The sequence below is a fragment of the Podarcis pityusensis genome, assembly GCF_964106645.2.
Source record: "Podarcis pityusensis genome assembly, chromosome: 2".
NCBI classification, from domain to species: Eukaryota; Metazoa; Chordata; class Lepidosauria; order Squamata; family Lacertidae; genus Podarcis; species Podarcis pityusensis.
Window position 1 is genome coordinate 67,339,340 of NC_138029.1, and position 22,689 is coordinate 67,362,028.

Sequence of the window (22,689 nt, forward strand, 5' to 3'; positions counted from 1 at the left end):
TGGAGGTTTGAACCTAGGTGTCCTTGGCATAGGTCCAGTGTTCAGCCCATTATACCGCACTGCCTTTTCCTGTGGTTTCAGTTTGTTGATGTCGATGTGTGGAGAAGTCTCCTAAAAGACTAAAGATTATGGAGAGTCCATGCTGACATCCCACCAGGAGCAGATAGCCGGGTTATCATTCAAGAAAGCTGTTCTGTCCACCCAAGAGATTTCAGGTGGGGATGGAGTTGTATTTGGCCTGGACGGTGTTGGAACACGAGCATCAGCATGTCAGCACATGTTATGTCAATGCTGACCTAGTCCGAATTGATGGGGCTATATAGGTTTGCTCCACCCCTGTCCAGTTTGCTATTCTCAGCTCCTGCCAGGTTGCCCTTGGGCCACAATGTTAGGACTAGAAGGTCACTAAATTCCAAATAGGAATCCTCTAGTTTGCAGTGGTTTTGTTGCTGTTGTTTTGCCTACTCTGTACAGGGCCTTAGAGAAAGTAATATGTCCTAACATCTTGAGCTCACAAGAAACAGAGGTATCTGGAGTATCTTTCTCTTTCCCCTACTTTTTTCCGGGTATGATTGGCTGTCAGTAGCGTCCTTCCACAGCATTGCTCTTCAGGTGTGGAGCAGCCCGAGCCATAGACTTCTAAGAAAGTTGAAATGAAAGGAGAGTGTATGAGGCAGGCGCTCAGGACCACAGCTACTTCTAAAGGCAACACCAACTTGCTCTTCGCAGTTGGTACCCTTCTTTCTTATCATATCAATCCATAGTTAATTTCTTCCTTTCTCTCTTGCTTCTTACTAGGAATCCTGGAGTTTTTCCATCACCAGCTGAAGGATATAATTGAGTATGCAGAGCTCAAGACAGATGTGTTCCAGAGTCTGAGAGAAGTGGGTAATGCCATTCTTTTCTGCCTTCTCATAGAGCAGGCCTTGGTGAGTTAAAATGAATTCTTTCAAAAATTGGCAGGGTTTTAAATAGATAAATCAACCAACCAACCAGATGAGCTCACCCAGTTCAGTTAATATGTTGATGCAGCTGTGATTTAATTAATAAGGGTGGCACCATTTGTGTGTGTGTGTGTGTGTGTGTGTATTTAAATGGTTTGGTATCAGTTGTAAAGCCATTTTAATGAGAATAGACTTGAGGAGATAGCTGGTGGAAATCAGAATGTACAAACCATGGCATGTGGGAATTAAATTAACATGAAAGTGGTGTGGATTGTGGAGTGGTTTCAGGAACAGAAAGGCTCTGTGCTTTTAACTGGTTTGGAAGAACAGATCATCATGAGGCTTCGTTGTGGATTTAGTGTTACATACACATGGCATGGAGCTATAGGGATAAAGGGGAGTTTGGGGACTCTCATTTGCATGGCATTTTTATGTGGTATGGGTATGTACCCTGCTCGGAGTAAATCCAAACAGTCTACGTGTCCCTTCAACTTCATCCTTTGCTGGTCCCTTGCCTGTTCTTATAGACCCCACTTCAGGATTGCTAGTAATAGTGATATCTGTACAGGTTGCATACTTTGCATGACATTGCTGTTTGAATTTGCAAACACAGTGCCTGAATTCTTAAAGTACCTCCACTGTACTACTTCCTGCACATCTGGTTTAGCACCAGCACCAAACCATGAGTGCGGATAGTTGCTTTCTGGATATCCCTTAGTGCCCAGCCTAATCCTTTTGGTGCATCCCACCTTCTGTTAAGAGGAAGAATGTGTCTTCTTGGGATGCTTGACTGTATCATAGCTCTCTTGAACAGCATTTTCTCCCATTGTGGCTATGTTGGTCCTTCCGATCTGCATAATGTTAATGTGCGCTTGAATGTGCACAACAGCCTCCCCCACCCCCTTACTGGATACTTATTCACTGAGTTGCTTTTCATAGTAGAGACACATCATTAGTGTATTAGGGAGCCAATACTATTTTGATATAGGAGCAAAATGCCAATGGCAGCATGGAGGTAAGCGCATCAAGGTCATAGTCCAAGGACAAGTATTCTGGGAAAGGACAATCAGCAGAAATTATATGTGTTGTATGTGAAAAAACCTATCCAGTCTTTCTCTCAGTTCTAAATTCATCAGTGAAGATTTGGATTAAATAATGTAAAATGAATCATTCCTTTGTACTTTCTGATGGCCATAAAGGCACACATAACTCAATCCAATACAAATTTGGTTACTGTGTTCGATATGACTGATTTATTATTTTTTCCTCTACGAGTGTCTATATATTTCCTGCTTGTGACTGAAGAGAGAACATTTCAACACAAGCTTACTTTTCTTAATTTCACTGTTGTTGTTGTTATTGTTGTTATTGCTATTGTTATGGATAAAAGTTCCAGAGTACTAGTGGTTTTGCCAATCATAGAGTGGTCTTTTGACAAAGACCTTCTGAATTCATGATTTCCTGAACATCGTAATGCCACTTAATTTCTTGTATGATTAATTAAAAAGAAAGAAACCCATTTCCTTTTCCAAGGACAAACTAATCTATCAATTTACTAATCTATTAACTTGTGCTTGGGATGTGCAACAGAGCACACATAGTTAAACATAAGAGATGTGGGCTGACGGACGCCTTCTTCATTGCCCGCTATGGAAGGAGAATTCCTTCTGCCATAGTCAGCAATGAAGGCCTCCCCTCTGTTTTCGAGATGAGATTGGACATTTAGCATGGGGTTTCTTGAAAAGTAGGAAGCAGTCACATACCATGAGACAGTTAGCTATTTATTAAGTATTGCAATGGAAGTTGAAACCCATCTTCTAGGACGTTCATTGTGCTATTTTTGGTAAGCAGCCAAGGCTTTAGATGAGGGACCTGTGCACGTATTTTTGACACTACAAGGCATGGCTGGTGATTGGAGAATTGATCACAGCATTCTGAATGTGTCCTCGCACAGAGATATATTGGCACCTCCCCCTTTTGCAGCGTCTTGCCTCTTTGCATGCAGCCTGCAGCCATCATGGTTTACTTTGTTGCTGTGCCGCCCTGTAGACTCATGCAGAATTTGCTGCCAACCATTACTCAAGTCTCCTCCAGCATTATTGCTTCCCAGGTCTTGCCTCTTTGTATGTCTGCACTTTGGATTACCTTTGAATATCTGTATGTGTTTTCAAGTTGCTTCTCATTCTTCTGTGGTTCCCTCTCGGCCTCTTCCAGCCTCGTCCAAAAGCATGGCTTCTTGGGAGTAAGTCCCTCCTAAAGTCTCTTGGGCCTTACTACCAAAAGAGCATACTGAGGATTGAAATTTTGATACTATTTATTTCTCTCTCCTCATTAACATTTGTAGGTCTTAACTATCTGCTTGCATCAACAGTAAATGCCTTTTGTAGAGCATCATAAAACCAAGCATACATATGACATTATGTAAGGTTTCTCATTCATCAACATAGGCCTTACAGCCACAGAGCTACAGAGTCCCTCCCAAGAGATAGTGTTTTCTAAACCTAGAGACGGTTGCAATGATTAATTGCAGTGATTTTTTTGCAGTCTCCAATTTACATGCACTACACTGGCTTCTAAGTGTGTTTATAAATGTGGTGCCAAACAGAGATTTGCATTCCCTTTGTTGCACATGTTCCTTGGAATGAACCACAAGACAGTCTTTTTTGTGTGTGTGAGTCTTAGAGCAGTTTTTCCAAACTGCTTTCAGTGGCAAGGTATTGGATGTGTCTGCAGCAGCTGCCCTTCCCCAAAGGCCTCAGAATACACCAGGGGAAGCTGTTTCGCTTTTCATACCAGGTAGCATCCCTGTCTAGGATTCTTTCTCTGGGCTTTGTACTGGGAAAGTCTGTACCTCATTAAAATTTTCTGGGTCCGGATACATGAGGGACACTGACTGTGTTTAAGCTTGCCATTTTAAGCCCCAAGCTGAGGTGTTAGCTGGAGTCACACAGTATCAGGTAACAGGTCCAGAATGCCAAACCCAACTAACGAAAGCAGGGTCAGCCTCAGGGCAAATTAGACTTAAAGATCTGTGAACAGGATGTTCTGCTTTTTTTTTTTTTTAATTAAAAGCCAACTTGAGAGGTGTGTGTAATTTGGATTAGCGCAATGCGTAACCTGGTAGTTATATATTTTCCTCTGGGCGGTAAATAGGAGAGGGGATTGGGGGGAAGGGAATTTTAATCAGGAAAACAGTGTGGTGGAAGAGTTAATACCCTTTGCACAGTGCCACAAGCACCATCCAAGTGGCACTACCATCACTACCTCCACCCCTCTGGTGGCTTTTATGTATTGAAAACTGGGATATCTGTGATATTTTCCAGTGCCATTTCTAGTTTGAGCCTGAGGTTTTGAGGACCTAGGCTAATTCCCTGTAGGAGTTACTTAGGACAGCAGATATAAATGCAATAGAGCTTAATATTGCCATGATGTCTACTAGTAGGGCCTGGGTTTGTCAGAAGGCCCACTGCTAACTTATCCTGAGTTTCATAAAATGTAAAGGGGTATTTTACTGTAGTGCTGTATGGAGATGTCCATAGATTGTGCCTTCTCTTTCTTCATTGGCAAGCTGATGGAAGAGAGAACTGCTCTGAGTGTTAGGTGGCTCAATTTATACACTGCAAGGCCTGAGCTGTCCTTCTGAAGTTCTGCAATTGCTAAGTCGTCATCCTCTTCAGAGAGGTCTTTGGAGAACCAGGCAGAGGGCCTTCTTGGTAGTGGCGCCTGCCCTGTGGAACGCCCTCCCATCAGATGTCAAGTAAATAAACAACTATCTGACTTTTAGAAGACATCTGAAGGCAGCCCTGTTTAATTAAGTGTTTAATGTCTAATGTTTTACAATTTTTTATGGGTTGTAAGCGGCCCAGAGTGGCTGGGGAAAGCCAGTCAGATAAATGATAATAAAAATTATTATTATTATTATTATTATTATTCCACATTAGGCCTGTTAGATACATGGTACATGAGAATTCCTGGACAGAAGGATCTGGCTATGAGGCATTAATAGAAGGAATAGGAGTTGAGTTATTGAGTTACAGTACCGGCTTTGCATAGGTTGTTTATTATTATTATTATTATTATTGCTGCTTATATACTGCTTTTGTCAAAAGTTACTTCTAAGTGGTTTAGGTTTACAAATGGAGACCATGTGTAAATGTTTGTAACCACACAAGGTATACCTTGGTGCAGACAGTCACACAAAGTAGAATGAGGTTGAGCAGCACTTATCTGGAATCCTGGCAGAGTGTCGCACTGTTCAGCCACAGGGTTTGGACCATTATCCATCCTTGCCTTAGATCCTATTACTAGATGAGTTAAAGAACCACAGCAAAGCTCCAGATTTTACCATAGTTTTTTTAAAAAATCTTGTATTGGTTTGCATAAACTTAACATGGATTCAAAAGGCATTCTCTTCCAGTTCTGTCACCCATGAGATTGGGCTATATTTGAATAAGCCCTCTGGAGGCACATAGATCAGTATGGTCACCCCAAGTCTTTCAGACAGCTGAACAACTAGTCCCACGGGGAATTTTTAACACCTTTTATCTTTCTTCCTCCTGCCTCAGTCCCAGGAAGAAGTGTGTGATTTGCTGCATGCTGCTCCCTTCCAAAATATTTTGCCCAGGGTCTACATCAAAGGTAAGGAGTGGAGAGGTGGTCAGATGTCAGTCATTATTCCCATAGATGTGTTAAACCTATAGAGCTGCAGAGACATAGCTGGCAATCGATAAGTTTCAACAAAACTTGCTTAGGCCCTTAGCACTAGTCAGCCATTCATTGAACTGAATTTAGTAGTCGCCCTGCTGAGCAGTCCTCATGAAAGGTAACTTTTCGCAACCCTTATCCACAAAAGCAAGAAGTTTGCTTTCAAAACAAGATCCTTTTACAAGTGTGCTGGTGTTGCGGCTGTAAATTGCAGAGTCCCTTCTTTGCGATGCGCTACCCTGCTTTTGTTCCGTCACACTGGTCCCAGAATTGGATAATGGTTGGGAGGTGACTCTGAAATGCTGGAATTTTTTTTCCCGTTTTGCTTTCTCATTTCACTGTTTGCTGCTCGCTTAACAGAAGGAGAACGCTTGGAGGTACGCATGAAGCGTCTCGAAGCCAAATATGCCCCACTTCACCTGGTTCCCTTAATAGAGAGGCTGGGAACACCGCAGGTAAGGATGACATTGAAACCCACACGGGGTAACTAAAAATTTCACATTACCCCCCCTCCCCGCAATTCCCAGATTATCTCTGAGCTACAAGAAGTCTTTCTGGATACTGACTTCATTTCAGTTCTACACGGTATAGTTTGTCCATAGATATTTCACTGTTACCAAGCAAAATTAAATTATCTTTACTGAGGATCAGTGCACTGTGTGTGTTTCATGATGGCCCCTGATATCACTCAGAAGCTAGCTGAAGCAAAGATAAAAAAAGAATCACTTTGTTCCTGATTGCCACGATCATGTTATTGGGCTATTCCAAATGGATTTTGAGTCAAAATACGGGTTCACATGAACAACGGCTCCTGTTTCAAATCTGCTGCCACATGATCACAAATATGACCACAATTAAAACCCTCTCTCTTATTCCTGTAAAACCCAGCACTGTGGCATTGCAGTGGCAAATCTTCTATGCCCTGATGCCTGGCTTATAGCATATTACAGAACTTCCCACATGAATTGTGATCAACTTGCCAGCTTCTCTGCCTCCAACATAATATGTCTAAGATACTTAAGAGTGTTTACTCCTCTTCATTGGCCATTTGGGGTAGTATCCAGCTAACTCGTTCCATCAGTGCAAGGTTTTCCATTTGCACAGTGGAACTTCTCCCCCGGTGAACCCCCAACTGTTCTGGGGCTTTCTCCAACTCTCTGACGGAGCTTTGAGGAGGGCACAGGGAGATGATGGGGGAGTTTTGTTGAGCAAGTGGAAATCCTTGCATTGGCAGAACAAGTTAGTCAGAAACCACCCTTGGTCTGAAAGTCACTCTGCACATTATGTGGCAGGAAAACTTACACTTGCCACCTAGAGTACTCTCAACAGAGAGCTGCAACCAGTCCTGGATCTCTGAAGAGGATCTGTCATGCATGTTTCCACATACAGTTAATTTTATGAGATGCATACCTAAAAATGATAGTTGTGCACCTAAAAAAGAACACAGGAAGTGGCTCTGAATGATTGTCAGATCTAGAGGCAATAAGGAATTACTTCCAAGCAGATTGGCCTGGGAGATTTTCTTTCTTCTACAGCAGGCGTTGTGAACCTGTGACCTTTCAGAGGTGGTTGAATGGTTGTCTTTCCCCAACCATTGGCCATATTGGCTGAGGCTGAAGGGATTTGGAGTCCAGCAACCTCTGGAAGGCCACAGATTTCTTATCCTTTCTCTGCAGCCTGTGGCTTGGCTCACTTGCATGAGTCATCTGAAGCTATTTGCCCTACAGCGCACCTGCTCTCTGCTTGTGGTCTGGATTTTGAATGGGTGGTTTGGCTCGCAGCAGGTGACTGAAATAGGTGGAGCTTTCTTTCCTTTACAACCAGCAGAATGGGGGCATTTCATTCAAAGAAAAAAATCATAAGGATGGTTATGTGTCTGCAGTTGTGTGCCTTTGTGTATGTAATGCTTAGTTAACTGTCTGTATAACTTTCCACTCAAATTTCCGAGTCTGTTAGCTCCTCCTATTATTTTCTACATCAATTTTCTTCATAGGGGAGATAAAACAGTAGAGTAACAAGCCAGAAAAATTTGAACACCCTTGGTGATCCCATTGATTCAGTAAAAGAAATTTAAAGCGTACTCCTATGCAATCAGTCCCACTGAGTTGAGTAGAACTTACTCTCAGGTATTCAGTATAGGGTTGCAGCCTTAAGCATATACAATGTATGACTGTGATCAGTGACAGGCAAGAGTGCTTAACTTATGGTCAAATTGAATGTGATGTAAGAGAGATGGGATCAGGATCTCGCTGGGGAACCCTTTTTCCAGTACCAGAAGCAGCTTGCCAGGCGGGTCAAAGCCACTATGCTAACTTCCTAGCATGTGAGTCCCTGGTGCTTTCCCACAGGGAGAGATGGCAAGAGGCTGACAATACCAACCTCCTCGCCGCGCCACCCCTCTCCCTCCTGGCAGCTGCAAGTTCCTTGCCAGGAGGCCAGTACTGAATGGGTTTCCATGGCCTCCCACCCAGGCACTTCTCCACATCCTCAGATCATTTAACTGGGAATCCCTATAAGAATTTTCTGGTCCTAATGTACACCATTGTCTTTTTGAATGCTGCCACCAGTGATTATTTAATCGAGGACAAGGCTATCAATATTAATGGCTAATAGTCGTGATGGCTGTATGTAGTCACTGGGGAGCAACAGCAGGTTGGGGCTCTTGGCTTTGTGTCCTGCTTGGAAACTTTACTGTGGGAAACGGGATGCTGAACTAGTTAGACCCCTGCTTGGATCTAGCAGTGTTCATCTTACATCATCCAAAGACCCATTTCTGCCAGGTAATCTATTATGTTGTGTTCTGTTTTCTTAATCAAAGGAATTAGGCTGACAACCAAGGCAGTAGATTCAGAAACATGTATAGGCAGTTAGAGAGCTTTGGATGGGCAGTTAACCATCCATTACGTACATAAAATAGTGGGATAGTAGGACATAGGAATTCAACATTACAGTCTTCCAACCATCCCATCAGCGCAAGTGTTTCAGCTTGCCCAACAGAACAATCTCCCCTCTCTTCCCTGCACATGATGTTCTGGGGGTTCTCCAGTCCTCCCAGAGCCAGTTTAGGAGGACATGGGGGAGGAGAGGGGTTAAAGTCCCATTGCGCCAGCAGGACTCATCACACCAGTTCCTGCGAGTGCAGCTGCTTTGTTGAATGTGGCTCTCTTTGTTGAATGTGCCCTCCTAACTAGCTTATTTATTTACTTCTTACTAGATTTATTTGAGGGACGCGGGTGGCGCTGTGGGTAAAACCTCAGTGCCTAGGACTTGCTGATCATAAGGTCGGCGGTTCGAATCCCCGTGGCGGGGTGAGCTCCCGCCGTTCTGTCCCAGCTCCTGTCCACCTAGCAGTTCGAAAGCACTCTTAAGTGCAAGTAGATAAATAGGGACCGCTTTATAGTGGGAAGGTAAACGGCGTTTCCGTGTGCGCCACTGGTGCTGGCTCGCCAGTTGCAGCTTCGTCACGCTGGCTACGTGACCTGGAAGTGTCTTTGGACGGCGCCGGCTCCCGGCCTCTTGAGCGAGATGTGCGCGCAACCCTAGAGTCGGTCACGACTGGCCCGTACGGGCAGGGGTACCTTTACCTTTACCTTTTTAGATTTATTTGAGACTGTCGAACACCTAAACACATAGCATTTTTTCAAACCCTGATTTCAGGAGGGCTGTAAATATTCCCTGTGCCCATGTAGAAAGAACAAGGAAAAGGGAAGCTATATTTTGCAAGTCTTCTTTCAATTTATGTTGTCCCAGCAATCCTCATTCTGTTTCGAAGAAGTGCATTCCGCAACCCCCAACACACATTTAATGTAACGTTTGATGCCGGCAGATCACTCTTGTGTAATTCATTCTCTCTTTCTCTCTCTCTCTCTCTTTCTCCAAAGAGAGCATGGGTTGAAAGACTGTGCAGATTGGACTTCCACATGGAGCACTTGCCTCAGACGTTATGTGCATTCGCAGCTCCTACTCCTTTGTCATGGGGGGGGGGATATTGTTGGGCTGGATGTACACATAAACAACCCAGGGCAAGAGGCACACAAATCCCATCAACTTCTTCATAGGCACAGGAGCCACAGACCTGCTTCCTTTATATCCATTTATACCTGATTAATAGGAGGAGTTAGTTGCTGAGACAACTGTCCAAACCTGGGGTGGGCGAACTTCCCATTCAGTTGATGAAAGTAGGTTAGTTGGCCTGTTTAAGAGCTGTATTCCACCATGATAGGGCAGAAGTTAGTATAAAGGGCAGAAATGGATCTCTCAACATTCAGGCATGTATGCAATGGGGAGCCACATGCATCTTTGCATTTTATTGTGGGAAATGTCAGAAGAACATCAACAGCACTTGGCTCCAACAAACATTGAGAATGGTAACAGAGCTTGGCCCACGGAAAGTGCCTCCACCCAATTTGTTTGCCCTCTCCCCTTCATCTTCCCATACCAAAGCTTTCAGTAAGGATTTCTGGGGGAAGGAGCGGGTGAGAAAGTCACATTCCACCAACTTCCTTCCCCTGGTTCTTCTTCGGATCCAAGCCTCTATCTGAAAAGGTTCTGTACAGTAATTTGACTTTCCTCTCTTCACACTTGCTTTCTGTTGAGTATTAATTACTTCTCCAACAGAATGTCCTTGTAGCTATGCCTTAGATAACACTGGTGGAACTCCTAATCTCAATATTTACCAACTGAAAAATAGATGTTGAGTTGAGATAGTATCAGGTCTGGGAACCTTTCTGGGAACGTTGGGAGTCTGTTGGTACTCTGCAGCCAAGTAGAAGAGCCTGTGACCCTCCTGTTGGTGTATTTTGACTTTAATGAAGAATTCTAGCTGCCTCTGAACACCACTGTTCACCACTGTTACAAACAACAGCTGCTCAACCATATGCATTCAGCAGCAGTGGGATTTACCCTTGGGGGGTTTTTTATGTATGATTCCCACTTAAGAATCCTGGATATGCAAGAACTAAGAAACGTATGGAGTTGATATTTCCAGGCCTATAAATGCCTTACTGTATGTCACTTGTCTTACTCCTGGATAGGAAAGTCTAGTCATAATTTTCTCTGTCTTCCAGTTTTAGTCGGTGAAGATACAAAAAGAAAAAGGGTGAATGTGTTTTTTAAAAATGGACCAGTTTACTTAAAGTCAGCCATGCCAAGAATCCAGAATTGAAACAATGCCATGTTACATACCAAAAATTCAGATATATCTCACCACCACTAGGGAATGATGGATGGGTCTTTAATGGGATTGTTGACATTCTGGTCATAAAGTTTTGTGAAGCTGGAGCAAGATGACAAATGGCTTGTGCCAAAATGGTGCTGCAACATCCCCTTCAAAGCGAATAGGTCAAATCCATCCTGCTGTGCTTTTGGTTGGTTGCAACTACATTATCAGCAGTTACTGCTATATACCACCTACATAGGGTTGAGATGACATAACTGTATGATGGCTGAAGTGCCTTTAGTTGTTCCCCGTGCTGCCACATCTCATCCTGCCATCCTGCCTCCCATTTCTGTGCTGCGTATTTGTATTCTACTCATCTTACTGTTCTACATCAAGCAAAAGCTTACAACTTAGGAGTGCAATTCTCCAGGCAGTGGTCCTGTGTGACCCTCCTTCATTTCAGTCTGCAAATACACTGCCCTGTTTCTATTGTAAAATGTGAAGGAGGTCCCCTCTAGCAGTGAGTGTTAGAAAACTGGGTGGGTGGAGGAATCTTAACTTGATGATGCTTTTTAAATTTTGAGATTATTAACAAATGGGAGAAAACCTATTTACCCATTTATCTTATTTTTAACCAGCCGTCAATTTCTAGTCAATATAACTAAAATACGTACAAAAAAATGATTGGAACCCTGGTTCCCTTTTAGTATCTGTCTGAATTTAAAATATTCATAGAGGATGGCATCCCTGATTATCAAAGCTAAACTTGCACATTCAATTGTATATTTTAAAACATCCTAAAGAGCATATATCAAATAACTAGTGTGGATGTGCATATTTTGATTAATATTTCACAATAACCTGCTGTTATTAACAACAGTCTAACGAATAGGCATGTAAAATAATACAACGTACACTACAAACTCTGCAGTAACAAAGCGCCCTTGCATAGCAGTACTTTGCTGCCAGGCATTAAGTATGCAGAAACAATAAAATGTGCAGGAAATCTTGAAGATAATAATAATAATAAAAAAGAAACACATGTTAGAGAAGCAAATTTCAGCTTCTCTTTTCCACCACACTCTTGGTTATCCTCAAAGTAATGAATATTTGGATAAAGGAAGGATACTTTTGATAACTGACTCCTAATCTAAATAACAAAAGTACCTCAATGTTCTTAAGCACAAATTAAGGGCAAAGGAAACTCCTACAAGAAATATTATTTCCAAGTGCAAAACACAGGAAGGAAAAGGTCAACGTGATGAGCATTCGAGTGGAAAGTGACGTTTTACACCTTCTTTTATTCTTGGGCTTCTCTTCCTCCTCAGCAAATAGCCATAGCCCGTGAAGGAGACTTGCTGACCAAGGAGAGGTTGTGCTGTGGCCTGTCCATGTTTGAGGTTATCCTGACTCGCATTCGGAGCTACCTCCAGGACCCCATCTGGCGCGGGCCTCCCCCTACCAATGGCGTCATGCATGTTGACGAGTGCGTTGAGTTCCACCGGCTCTGGAGTGCCATGCAGTTTGTGTACTGCATTCCTGTGGGGACAAATGAATTCACTGCTGAGTGAGTAGGCCTGCACTGGGTTGCATTGAGTTCTAATGATCATGTATTAGAGGATCTTTCCCCACAGCCAGGAAAGATATAGCAAATCGACAAATACCTCCTTACTTGAGGTTTGCTTCTACATGCAGGAATGTGGGCCGCTTTACTAATGACTGGACACTGTATCTCTGATGCCAGGAATGGGGATTCTCTAGTGATAGTCAAGTGAGTTATCTTTTGAATGACTCTGACCTATTTGGCCTAAGACAAAGCACTGGCTTTTGTTATACTGGCTTCTGAGTTGATTTGCTCATGAACTGATACTTGCTGTTCTCTTAACATAGAATCAAGCAACCAGAAATTCTCAGGACAAGCAACTCAATAACACCATGCCAGCCAGCCATTCTCGATAAGTAATTTCTTCTATGTCCCATTTCCCTCCAGGCAATGTTTTGGAGATGGGCTGAATTGGGCTGGCTGCTCAGTCATAGTCCTCCTGGGACAGCAGCGTCGCTTTGATCTCTTTGACTTCTGTTACCACCTGTTAAAAGTGCAGAGGCAGGATGGGAAAGATGAAATCATAAAGAATGTGGTAAGTCTGGGGGTGAACACTGAGCTGAATGTCAGGTTGCTCGACTATTTAGCTCAATATTGTCTACTCCAGTGGTTCCCAATTAGGGGTCCAGGGACCCCTGGGGGTCTGTGGAATGCACCCAGGGGGTCCACGGCCCTTACCTTCCCTCCTCAACTATTTTTTTGTCATTTTTGCATGGAAATATCACAAATTTTATGGTCTTTTCTTTAGTATATCTAAAATCCCTTGCTTATTAGGGGCTACCCCACATTTTGTTCAAAAAAATTGCTTTGCAGAGGTAACTACAATAGAATTATCAAAATTTTCAAAAGTGGGGCGGGGGGTCCATGGCTTGGCTTTTGAAAAATAGGAGGTCCTCAGTAATTAGCTAATTGGGAACCACTGGTCTACTCCAACTGGCATTGGCTGACTGTGGTCTAAGACAGAGATATGTCACATCACATCACCTGCTACCTGGAGTGGAACACAAGAAGCTGCCTGGAGACCCCTGGGTATAGGGTGGTTGTTGTTTAGTCGTGTCCAACTCTTCGTGACCCCATGGACCAGGCACTTCTGTCTTCCACTGCCTCCCGCAGTTTGGTCAGACTCATGTTAGTAGCTTCGAGAACACTGTCCAGCCATCTCGTCCTCTGTCGTCCCCTTCTCCTTGTGCCCTCCATCTTTCCCAACATCAGGGTCTTTTCCAGGGAGTCTTCTCTTCTCATGAGGTGGCCAAAGTATTGGAGCCTCAGCTTCAGGATCTGTCCTTCCAGAGAGCACTCAGGGCTGATTTCCTTCAGAATGCATAGGTTTGATATACAGGGTGGTATATAAATTCAATTGATGATGATGATGATAAGCACTTCTGGGCTGGGGAACCTTTCTCGCTTTGTGGGCCAGATCTTTATCTGGATCTGCCTCATGGCCCAAATTTGACAGGCTGGCAGGGCCACCCACCTGTCAGTCAAGTGATGCCATTATGTTGCTAATAGGTACGTAGGAAATAAGAGGTGTTATTGGCATTTTGTCTCTGCAAAAAGCTAGGAAGGAACTGTGTCAGGTATTAGTTTCTCTAGCTGTTCTTCGCTTCAGCCTTCCAGCATTTACCTAGCTGTAGAAGCAGAGGTCTGAAAGCTTCACTGCTCTTTGCTTTGCCTGTCTTTTCATTTCTTCTCTAGCCTCTTAAAAAAATGGCTGACCGGATCAGGAAGTACCAGATTCTGAACAATGAGATTTTTGCCATCCTGAACAAGTACATGAAGTCAGTGGAAACAGACAGTTCTACAGTCGAGCATGTGCGCTGCTTCCAGCCCCCCATCCACCAGTCCTTGGCCACCACCTGTTAAATAGTCCGTGCTGGAAATGAAATGTGAGCATTCGTGTCTCTACATCTGAAGTCAGTGAGGAAGGAGCGACTGGATCTCAGAGGCCTGGAAGGGAAAACCCTGAGAACACAGATCTGTCAACAGTGCAGACTTGGATGGACCCAGTATACAAAGAAGCATTTTCCTAGAAGGCCTGTTTTGAATGCATGTTCTTCTATAGTATCTTTCTGGTTGGTTTTACCCATAGCTTTGAAAATGTGGTGAGATGGAGCAAAATGTGGTTTTTTCTCCTGTGGTATCGTCAGCTTTTGTGATGACCAAGAACAACCCAATCAAGCACAAAACTTTATGGCCCTTAAAAGAGTTGTTGTTTTTTGGGGGTGTTACAGTTGAAGCAGTCATCGCTTCAGTGTGTTGCAAGTCTTCCGCTTGATGCACCATGTGACTGAAAAGCCTTCCTGCTTGATGGGAAACAACAGCTTAAATGTTTAAAACATTCAGAAATGCTAAGTTGTTCCTGCAATAGATGATAAAGAGCTGTGTGATTTACGCAAGCAAAAAAAAAAAAATCAGGTTCTTTTAGAGATGGAATATTGACTATCATTCTCCACCTAGAATTAGAGGATTTTTTGTCATTGCCTTGTTGTCCTCTGCCCTTCTAAAATTGTTTCGGGTGCAATCTTGTGCACAATTAGCTGGAAACAAGCCACATGTATAGGACAGTGTATAGGACCTTTCTAAGTTTACTTAAGCGGTGGAGCATTGACAAAAGAGTCTTCTCATATTTTGAATTGATTATCACTGCTATGGTGGCCCTGTATAATACCTTCCCCTTAACCAAGTACTGTTGGCAGTAGTTTTACCTGAGCGTCTAGAATTTTATAGAGCCAGGAGAAGAGGCACTGATTGTCATGACCCAGACTCTTGATAAAGTTGCCGGGTCAAGGAACTAGTAAGTTCTTTGAGAAATGCGATTGATGCATTCTTTGGGATATAGTCAATAGAATAATGAGATCAATACACTTCCCCATTCTGGGAAAATATATGACATTTGGTTCAGACTTAGGTATCCAAACTTTGGAAACAATGCTAAAAAATAGATTTGGCATGACTTCAGGGTGTTTAGAAACAAACAAAAGGCAGCAGCTTATATATCATTAATATGTGTGGTTCCAAAGGCATGCAGAATTTCAACAAAAGTTAAAAATTGCCCTGTCATAACCCTGTAGAACAAAGAGGTAAACATAGGAATTTCTGTGTGAACAATTCACAGAATTGGAGATCGAGGCGGGACTCAAAAGGTCATGCTTCTGCAGTTCCCTACACCAAAGGAGACCTCCTGTCACCAGTGTACCCTAGAGCTCAGATTAGAGTGTACTACCTGTAGGAGGTAGAAACAAGAAAGGGATGTGTATGGGAGGAGAAAGCCTGGAGAGAAAATACCAGAGACAATGCAAAGAAGCCATGTGACAGTGCTACAGAGAATTCTCTCCAAACTAATGAGAAAGTTTAGAACAAGTCTACTGAGACAGGTACCAAAGTTTAGGGCTGTGTAATATCCTGAAATGAAAATAACATTCTTTAAGATATTGAAAGAAGAATTAGTTTCTGCTAGGCTATCATAAGGCACTTGAGTTATTTACCATGCAAGTTTCCCGTCCCCCAGTTGCCTACCATGACTATTTAAGGGTTTCAGAATTGCAACCCTTTAATATTTAGGTAGTTTGGATTGAATTTCCTACAAGGAAAAGGAAGCATTTGATCTCCCTTCTGATTTGCTCTACAGATTTCAGAATAAAGCATTAAGGAAATATTTAAAATGCAGTCTATTAGACAAAGGGCACACAGTGCACCAGAAAGTTCTCCTATACAAGCCACAAAACAATGAAAGGGAGAAGTGCAGGACCATAACCACGTTCACTTCCCTGGGGCTTGCTCAGGAAAACATCCTGGTAGATAGTTGAAGGGATGTATATGTTGGTGTGTTGCCCTAATTTTTACCCTGTCAGGCTCCATCACTGTCAGGGCAGATGTCAGAGCATCCAGCATTTATCCCAGACTCCAGACATTTAGTTCTTTAGTCTAACTTTCGCCAAGAGAAATCGCCACTTTAAAAAAAAGTGTTTGTTTTTTTTGAAAAACAACCAGGTGTTTTAGGTCTGTGTTTTTCCTCCTTTGTCTCACCATAAAGCTGATACAGTACTTAATTGCTGGTGTTTGGTTCATTGTCACAGCATGATGACAAATCTTACGAAGCCAGAGACTCAGCACTTTTTTTCTCCTTGAGGGCGCATGAAGTAGAAACCTCTTAATTGTCTGTGTCAGGCACAGGAAGAACATTCTGTTTCAAGGGACAGCAACGACATGGAATTATTACCATGAAGTATGTTTCCTTTGGCAGATACCTTTATTTCCTTAAAGGCTCTCATCTTTTTCCAAAGTAACTAATAAATATCCCTCCACAGAATCTGGGGAGCATGTTTGCAGCATTTCAAACTGCAAGATACATCTTGCAATGTGGAATTAAGGCAATGCTCAGAAAAGTAACCTGAAGACTCTTAACTCAGGCAGAAACAAACAAAGGGGCTTGGAAGTCCAAAGGGGGGAAATTAACTTCCAGCAAATCCCATCTTAAATATCTAATGCAACAATTAAAGTGCTTCAGGGGTTTTTTTGAGAGCACATATTGTCAGTTTAACTGAATTTCATTCTCTTCATGCACCTTAGTAACCCTCAACTTCAGATTTGCAAAACTGAACCAAACACTATGTAAACACCCCAGAGTTAGAATCTGAACACATCTAATGAAATAGACAAATAGGATGCTGTTCATTTTTATTTTTATTACCACAGCCTTTTCAAAATAAAATTCAATCTTTTTGTGGTGGTTACTTAACAGAGCATGATACCACAGGTGTAAACACTCAGGCCACTTGAGAAAGTCATTACAATCCAGAACAAATGCCATTCCGAGGCCTACTCTGTAGTATCAGCTACAATATGTTATATTTAACAGCCCATATCCAATAGAAGAGTCAACTAGATGATCATAATTCCAATAATCGTTTCCAGTTCTATGAAATGGAATTTTTAGCTATGCTCACACATTGCATTTTAACACTGTTACTCACACATGGGTTGTGGGTTATTCTCTGTTGAGATCAATGCTATTTATAGGGAAATCCTAAATGCTTTAAGTACACAAGTGAGAAGGAAAACAGGGTTGACTTCTGAGTCTTTGAGTGTGGGGAAAACTCAGGGTAAGTTTACAATATTTCCTAGAGTTTTTAAAGTATCTGTCCAACATGGTTTCCTTTCTCCCAGGATGTTTTTGCCCTGAGATTTCCATCTTTTGAATTCCCAGCAAAGAATCCCAGTGGTCTTCCTAGGATGCTCTTTATGAGATAGTTCTGGTCCTCCTACTTGCAGACTAAATAACAAAGTTGTTATCAAAGAGTGAGCTGAGTGAACCAGATTTTCCTCCATGCTAAAAAAGAAATGTAACATCTAAGTCTGTCCCCAACTGTGTGAGAAGATACACTGTCCCACAGGAACACTTTATGCCACAAGAAACAAATAAATATAATAATTAAGAATACCTGCAAGAATGTTCCCCGGAAGATGCTGTGGATGCATCTCTTCTGTGATCCACTGTTCTGTCCTAGCCTTCCCATCAACATCTACTGTAAGAGGATAATTCTTACATAAAGTGCCATTACTTGCCTTCCAAGAATGCCCAGAACAATGAGTCATATGGAAGCACGGAGTGGAACTCCTCTGAGGACAGACAGGTCTTACTCCAGACACATAGCTTATGGGGGAGTAAGCATGAAATGCACCTCCTATTTTATTTAAAAAGAAAAAGGTGTTTCTCACCTATCAGAATTACAAACCCTGGATCAGTGATCCTTACCTTTTCCCCTGTAGGTGGAAAAGCATACTGGAGAGGCCCAGTGGCTTGGACCCAAACTCATCCTGTGCCAATGTAATGCAAGAAAACCTCCTGGAGTTCTGCTGATTTTTCAGCCTTGGGTGGGCCATGCCATGCCCAACCTTTTTGGGTGTGTGTATGGTGGTGGGGACACAATGGAAAGGAGCCAGGCCAGGAAAGTCCCATTGCATGAGCAGAATTCTGCGTGTACTTCTCTGGATCCGGCCCATTATATTTTTGAATAGACCAGTGGCTGAAAGAGAAAGGGCTAGGCAAAGGACGGGGAATGATCTGGGCTCCCCCTCCCCCATGTCCACCTGTCATTCCCCTAGCATCATATGACATCAGGTTATTCAAGCTTTCCTTGTCGTAAAATAGCTGGGAGTCTTCCGGTCATTCCTTTGCAGACATGCCCTACACAACCTTGAGGATGTCTGGGTGGACATGTCTGGGGAGGGGATGGCCTTGTGAGTAAAATTAGAACCTCTAGAAGACCAAATTTGGCACACAGACCATATGTTCCCTGTACCTTAGTTAGGCTGCCCTAACCCCATCCTCAACACTGTCTCAAGTCTTGATTGCCGCTTCCAAGGCTGTTTTTCAGTAAAAATAAAATAAAAACAGGCACCATGTTTAGGGGCCGGGAAAGAAACATGCAATGGTGTGCAACATGTCATTTGGCTTTTTAAGTGTTTCTGGTGGGAACCAGGAAACCACAAAGGTACGTACCACAAGGTAGGGCCTGACAAAAGGATAAACCAAGCCTTGAGGATGTAGACTCCAGACTACTTCAGCAATGATGATGAACAGCTGTGGCCCTTTCAGGCTTTAAACAGTCTATCAGGTTGATTTTTTTGTGACTTGACATTAAAGAACAAACTCTCTGCACTTCAACCATGTTCCCTTTACCAACAGAATTTGTCAGAAGTGTCAGTGGTCATATTAATTCCTATTCTCTTCTGTATTATTCTGGTTTTAATTGATATTTGTCTATTTGAGAACATGAGCAAGGTGCTGTTTTTAAGAACAGATGTTTTTAAAAAAGGACTTTGCATAATTCTTTCAAATGTATCATATTTGTATGAAGACTTGTCCAGGACTTTTTTGTACAATGAATTTACATTTATTTATGGTGCGGTATATTCACAGTAGTGATCAACTATGGTGTTTGAATTCTTGAATCATATTTGCTATGCAGCGGGAAATGATATATCTTGTTTTGTATTTTTGTTCCTTCATCATTGGTCAACAGAAGTTCTTCATTTCCATTCAAAATGCTTCTGTATCGATAAGACACCCTGTGTGTGGTGACATGATGACCTGTATTGCAACTTCCAACAATATGTACAGCAAAGCTAGGATGAATCCTGTTAACAAGGGAAAAATAAAAGTTGAGTCATAAATGGTTTGAATGAAAGGGTGACAAAGTTGCTGTAGCATTATTACAAAAACAGGTGGTTTGGGGTATGAGGCGAATCAACTCTAATTGGGGCTTATACAGGTCTCGGTGCTACATTTAGATCTGGGGATTCAGATCTTCCCAGCTGTAGTTCCCTTGCCTACCAGTTGCCACAATACTTGTCACTGCCATGTTCTTATTACGCTTATAATTCAGCAAGCACAGTGTCAGGAGCAAGACAGCAATAAACCACCCCATAGTGGAATGTCAGGCATAACAAGCACAGTAGCTCATCCCCAGTAAGTCTTGCCCCATGGATCTGTTGCAAAGACTGAAAGTCCTTGCCTCCCTAGAGCCACTTAAGTTCCCTCTCTCCAGGGCTTTTTCAAGCAATTGGAGATTGCACCTGTGTGAAGCCAACCTCTCTTCCACCCTTTTCATGCCTCTCTGAATGCAAGAATACAATAGTCACTGGAGCTCACAGAAAGTGTGGGCTGAGGTAAATCTCCCTAGCAAATTTCACCCCAGTTACATGAGCACTAGGTACACTGCACTCTCAACCCTCACCCTGTTTATGGATATACTAGTAATAATGACCTACCGTCGAGGGCTGTTGTAAAGATTACTGAGATTATTTGTTCAGAGAATTTCAGATACAGTATATCAGTAACCTTTTCAACATAGTCAAGAGCTATCTTTCTATTGCAGACGGAGAAGGGAACTGAGGCTAAATGTAGTTTACCTCAGACCACTATTCTCACATACATACACAAAAATAATGGCTTTCTGTGTATGTCAGTCTTCGTAAGCTTAGTTAAGTCCACTCTCCTTTACAGTACTAGTGTGTAAAATGTTTTCCCTCTGGAAAGCAAACATGGCCATTTCATTTCTCCAAAGCAATTGGATAATATTCACCAGGGAAGCAATAATTTCTGTTACAGCCACACAATGAAAAATTTAGCAATGAACCTTTTTTTAAAAAAGTATTACTGTTTTCAAAAACTTACAATAAAAACAACCGATGACAATATTCACGCAGAGCATGTTAGAGAGAGATGCCTGTATTACTTTACAGATCACTAACCACTTTTGCAACTGTGATTCCTCTTGGATTATCAGCCAGTGCTAATATAACCCCTCTACATTGTCATGTGAGCTGGGTGGGTGGGGGATGGGACCTCCCATTTAGTTAGGAATGTGAGAAGCCAAAACCACACCCCATCACAATGCTCCTTTTTACAATGCCTCAAAGCACCCGATTTTGCTGTGTGATACCCTCTCATACACCTGTGTCCCGAATGTTGAGCCAAGCCTCCTGCAGGAGGAATTATCCTTGAATGTCCAGATCAATGGCAAAAAGTGCAGTATGGAGACCGCAATAGCGAGGGACCGATTGCTGGTACCCCGAGTTGTTCCATATCTCCCCATACAGCCAAAGAACATACCAGAAGGGACAAAAACCTGTGTTAACCTACACTCCAGATACTTACAGTTGCCTCAGCCTCACAGCACACCATTTCCAAACCAGTATTTCAGGTGTGGCTACATTGCTAAGAGATCAGTGTTCTGCAGGGAAGTTTCATTAGGAGGGCTGGAGGGGGGAACTTGTAAAAAGGGACTCATTTGTCAAATGCATGTACTCTATTCAGATCCCTTTTCCATTCCAAACAGCATCAGGTAGGGGGAAATCATACTTCTTGTTATGATACTGTTTGAATTGCTTGAAATTCAAATAGGCTGGACCACAGATAGGAGAACAATCTAATATGGAAAGAGAAGAATATCCATGAATTTTTTTCCCCACCCCCTTGTGGGCATGTAAACACTGAATATTATCAGTTTCCACCTGTAGAAAGAAGAATTTAGTAGAGGAAGGAACTGTGCCAATAGTACAATAAACTCTAGCCAGCTTGGTCAATTGGATGACCTGGTACAAGTCATTCTCAATGTGTAGGATAGGAAATGAGGTTGAATAGCTTCAGTTAAAGAACTTCAATCTATTGGGCACTCCAATTTTATCATCATAATAACAAATCATTCAGAAGGTGCCCCTGTAGCAGACTGGCCACTCAGATTGAAATGATACCCCAATTTCCACCAAGCCCAAGACTTTCCAGGTGCATACTGCATAAACAGAAGCACTTCACACACAGCCTCTCAGCAATACAAGCAAGTCTTATGTCACAGGATATGGTGCTTTCAGTGTCTCTTAGTGTTAAAGATATCAGGCATGACCCATGGGCCAGGTGTCACCTGGGATAAAAATCATTCCCCCAGGAAGGGCATAGTTCCATGCGGAGCAGGACTCTCATTTCAAGGGCCTGAAACTACTGTACCTCTCTTTCACACCAGTCCAGGACAGCTGTAGTTCCATATGCTGGAAATGGTCCAAAGAAAATCACAAAGAAACAGCCTAGAAGGGGGGGGGGGCAATTTCAACCATAGCCTATGAAACTAATTTAAAGGGGATGGGCCAAAGCAACTCAAAAGGGGAGCATCCTTTGGGATCAGCTTTACTGGCAGCACAGCCCACCACCACAGCTGTAGTTTTTATTCTTCCTTTCCTGGCACCAGAAGGAGGTATGCCAAGGGGGGGGGGGTGTCCTGCACAGCAGCTGCCACTCAGGCTGATGGAAAGTCCCAGCAGGGCCTAGACCTGATGATAAAATGTCAGCCCAGCAAGAACAGTCTATTGGAGATGCTGAAATTGGACCCTGGGACCTTTTGCATACAAAGCATACAGTCCCTGTCTATAAACTTGCTCACCTTCTCTGTGGGAATTGGATGTTTCAATGGCGTACGTGCATAGTTAGCACATGTTTTGTTATCTAAGAAATAAGGATCTTATTTGCTTTTGATTTCTGCTCCAGGCATTTTGTGAGAATAAAGTTCAACACTGTTGTCCGAGCCTTTCATTTCAGTGTAGTCAAACAGTATTTGGGGCTTGCCAAACACTTCTTAAACAAACTTACAGGGGGTCAGACCCAGGCTAAATGAAACAGAATCAAGGGGGCTTGGGTTAGCTTTTACTAACCATACCAGTTTCAATGGGACCTAAGTACAGTTAGCTTCTTCTGTATGCAACCCAAGAGCATAGTCCCTATATTC

The 22,689-nt window shown here is 42.7% G+C and overlaps 1 protein-coding gene across 4 annotated transcripts in view; it reads left to right on the forward strand.

Annotated features, from left to right (window-relative positions):
- CYFIP2 (cytoplasmic FMR1 interacting protein 2) overlaps positions 1 to 19,599 on the forward strand; it is a 65,640-nt gene extending 46,041 nt beyond the window's left edge. For 3 of the 4 annotated variants that reach the window (XM_080987869.1, XM_080987867.1, XM_080987868.1), the window contains exons 26-31: positions 799 to 929; positions 5,510 to 5,582; positions 6,009 to 6,103; positions 12,135 to 12,373; positions 12,797 to 12,944; positions 14,105 to 19,599. In XM_080987869.1, the coding sequence (XP_080843995.1) occupies positions 799 to 929; positions 5,510 to 5,582; positions 6,009 to 6,103; positions 12,135 to 12,373; positions 12,797 to 12,944; positions 14,105 to 14,272 (854 nt within the window). In that variant the 3' untranslated portion in view covers positions 14,273 to 19,599. The remainder of the gene's footprint in view (positions 1 to 798; positions 930 to 5,509; positions 5,583 to 6,008; positions 6,104 to 12,134; positions 12,374 to 12,796; positions 12,945 to 14,104) is intronic. The other variant, XM_080987870.1, reaches the window with a different exon arrangement.
- The last annotated feature ends 3,090 nt before the right edge of the window (positions 19,600 to 22,689 follow it).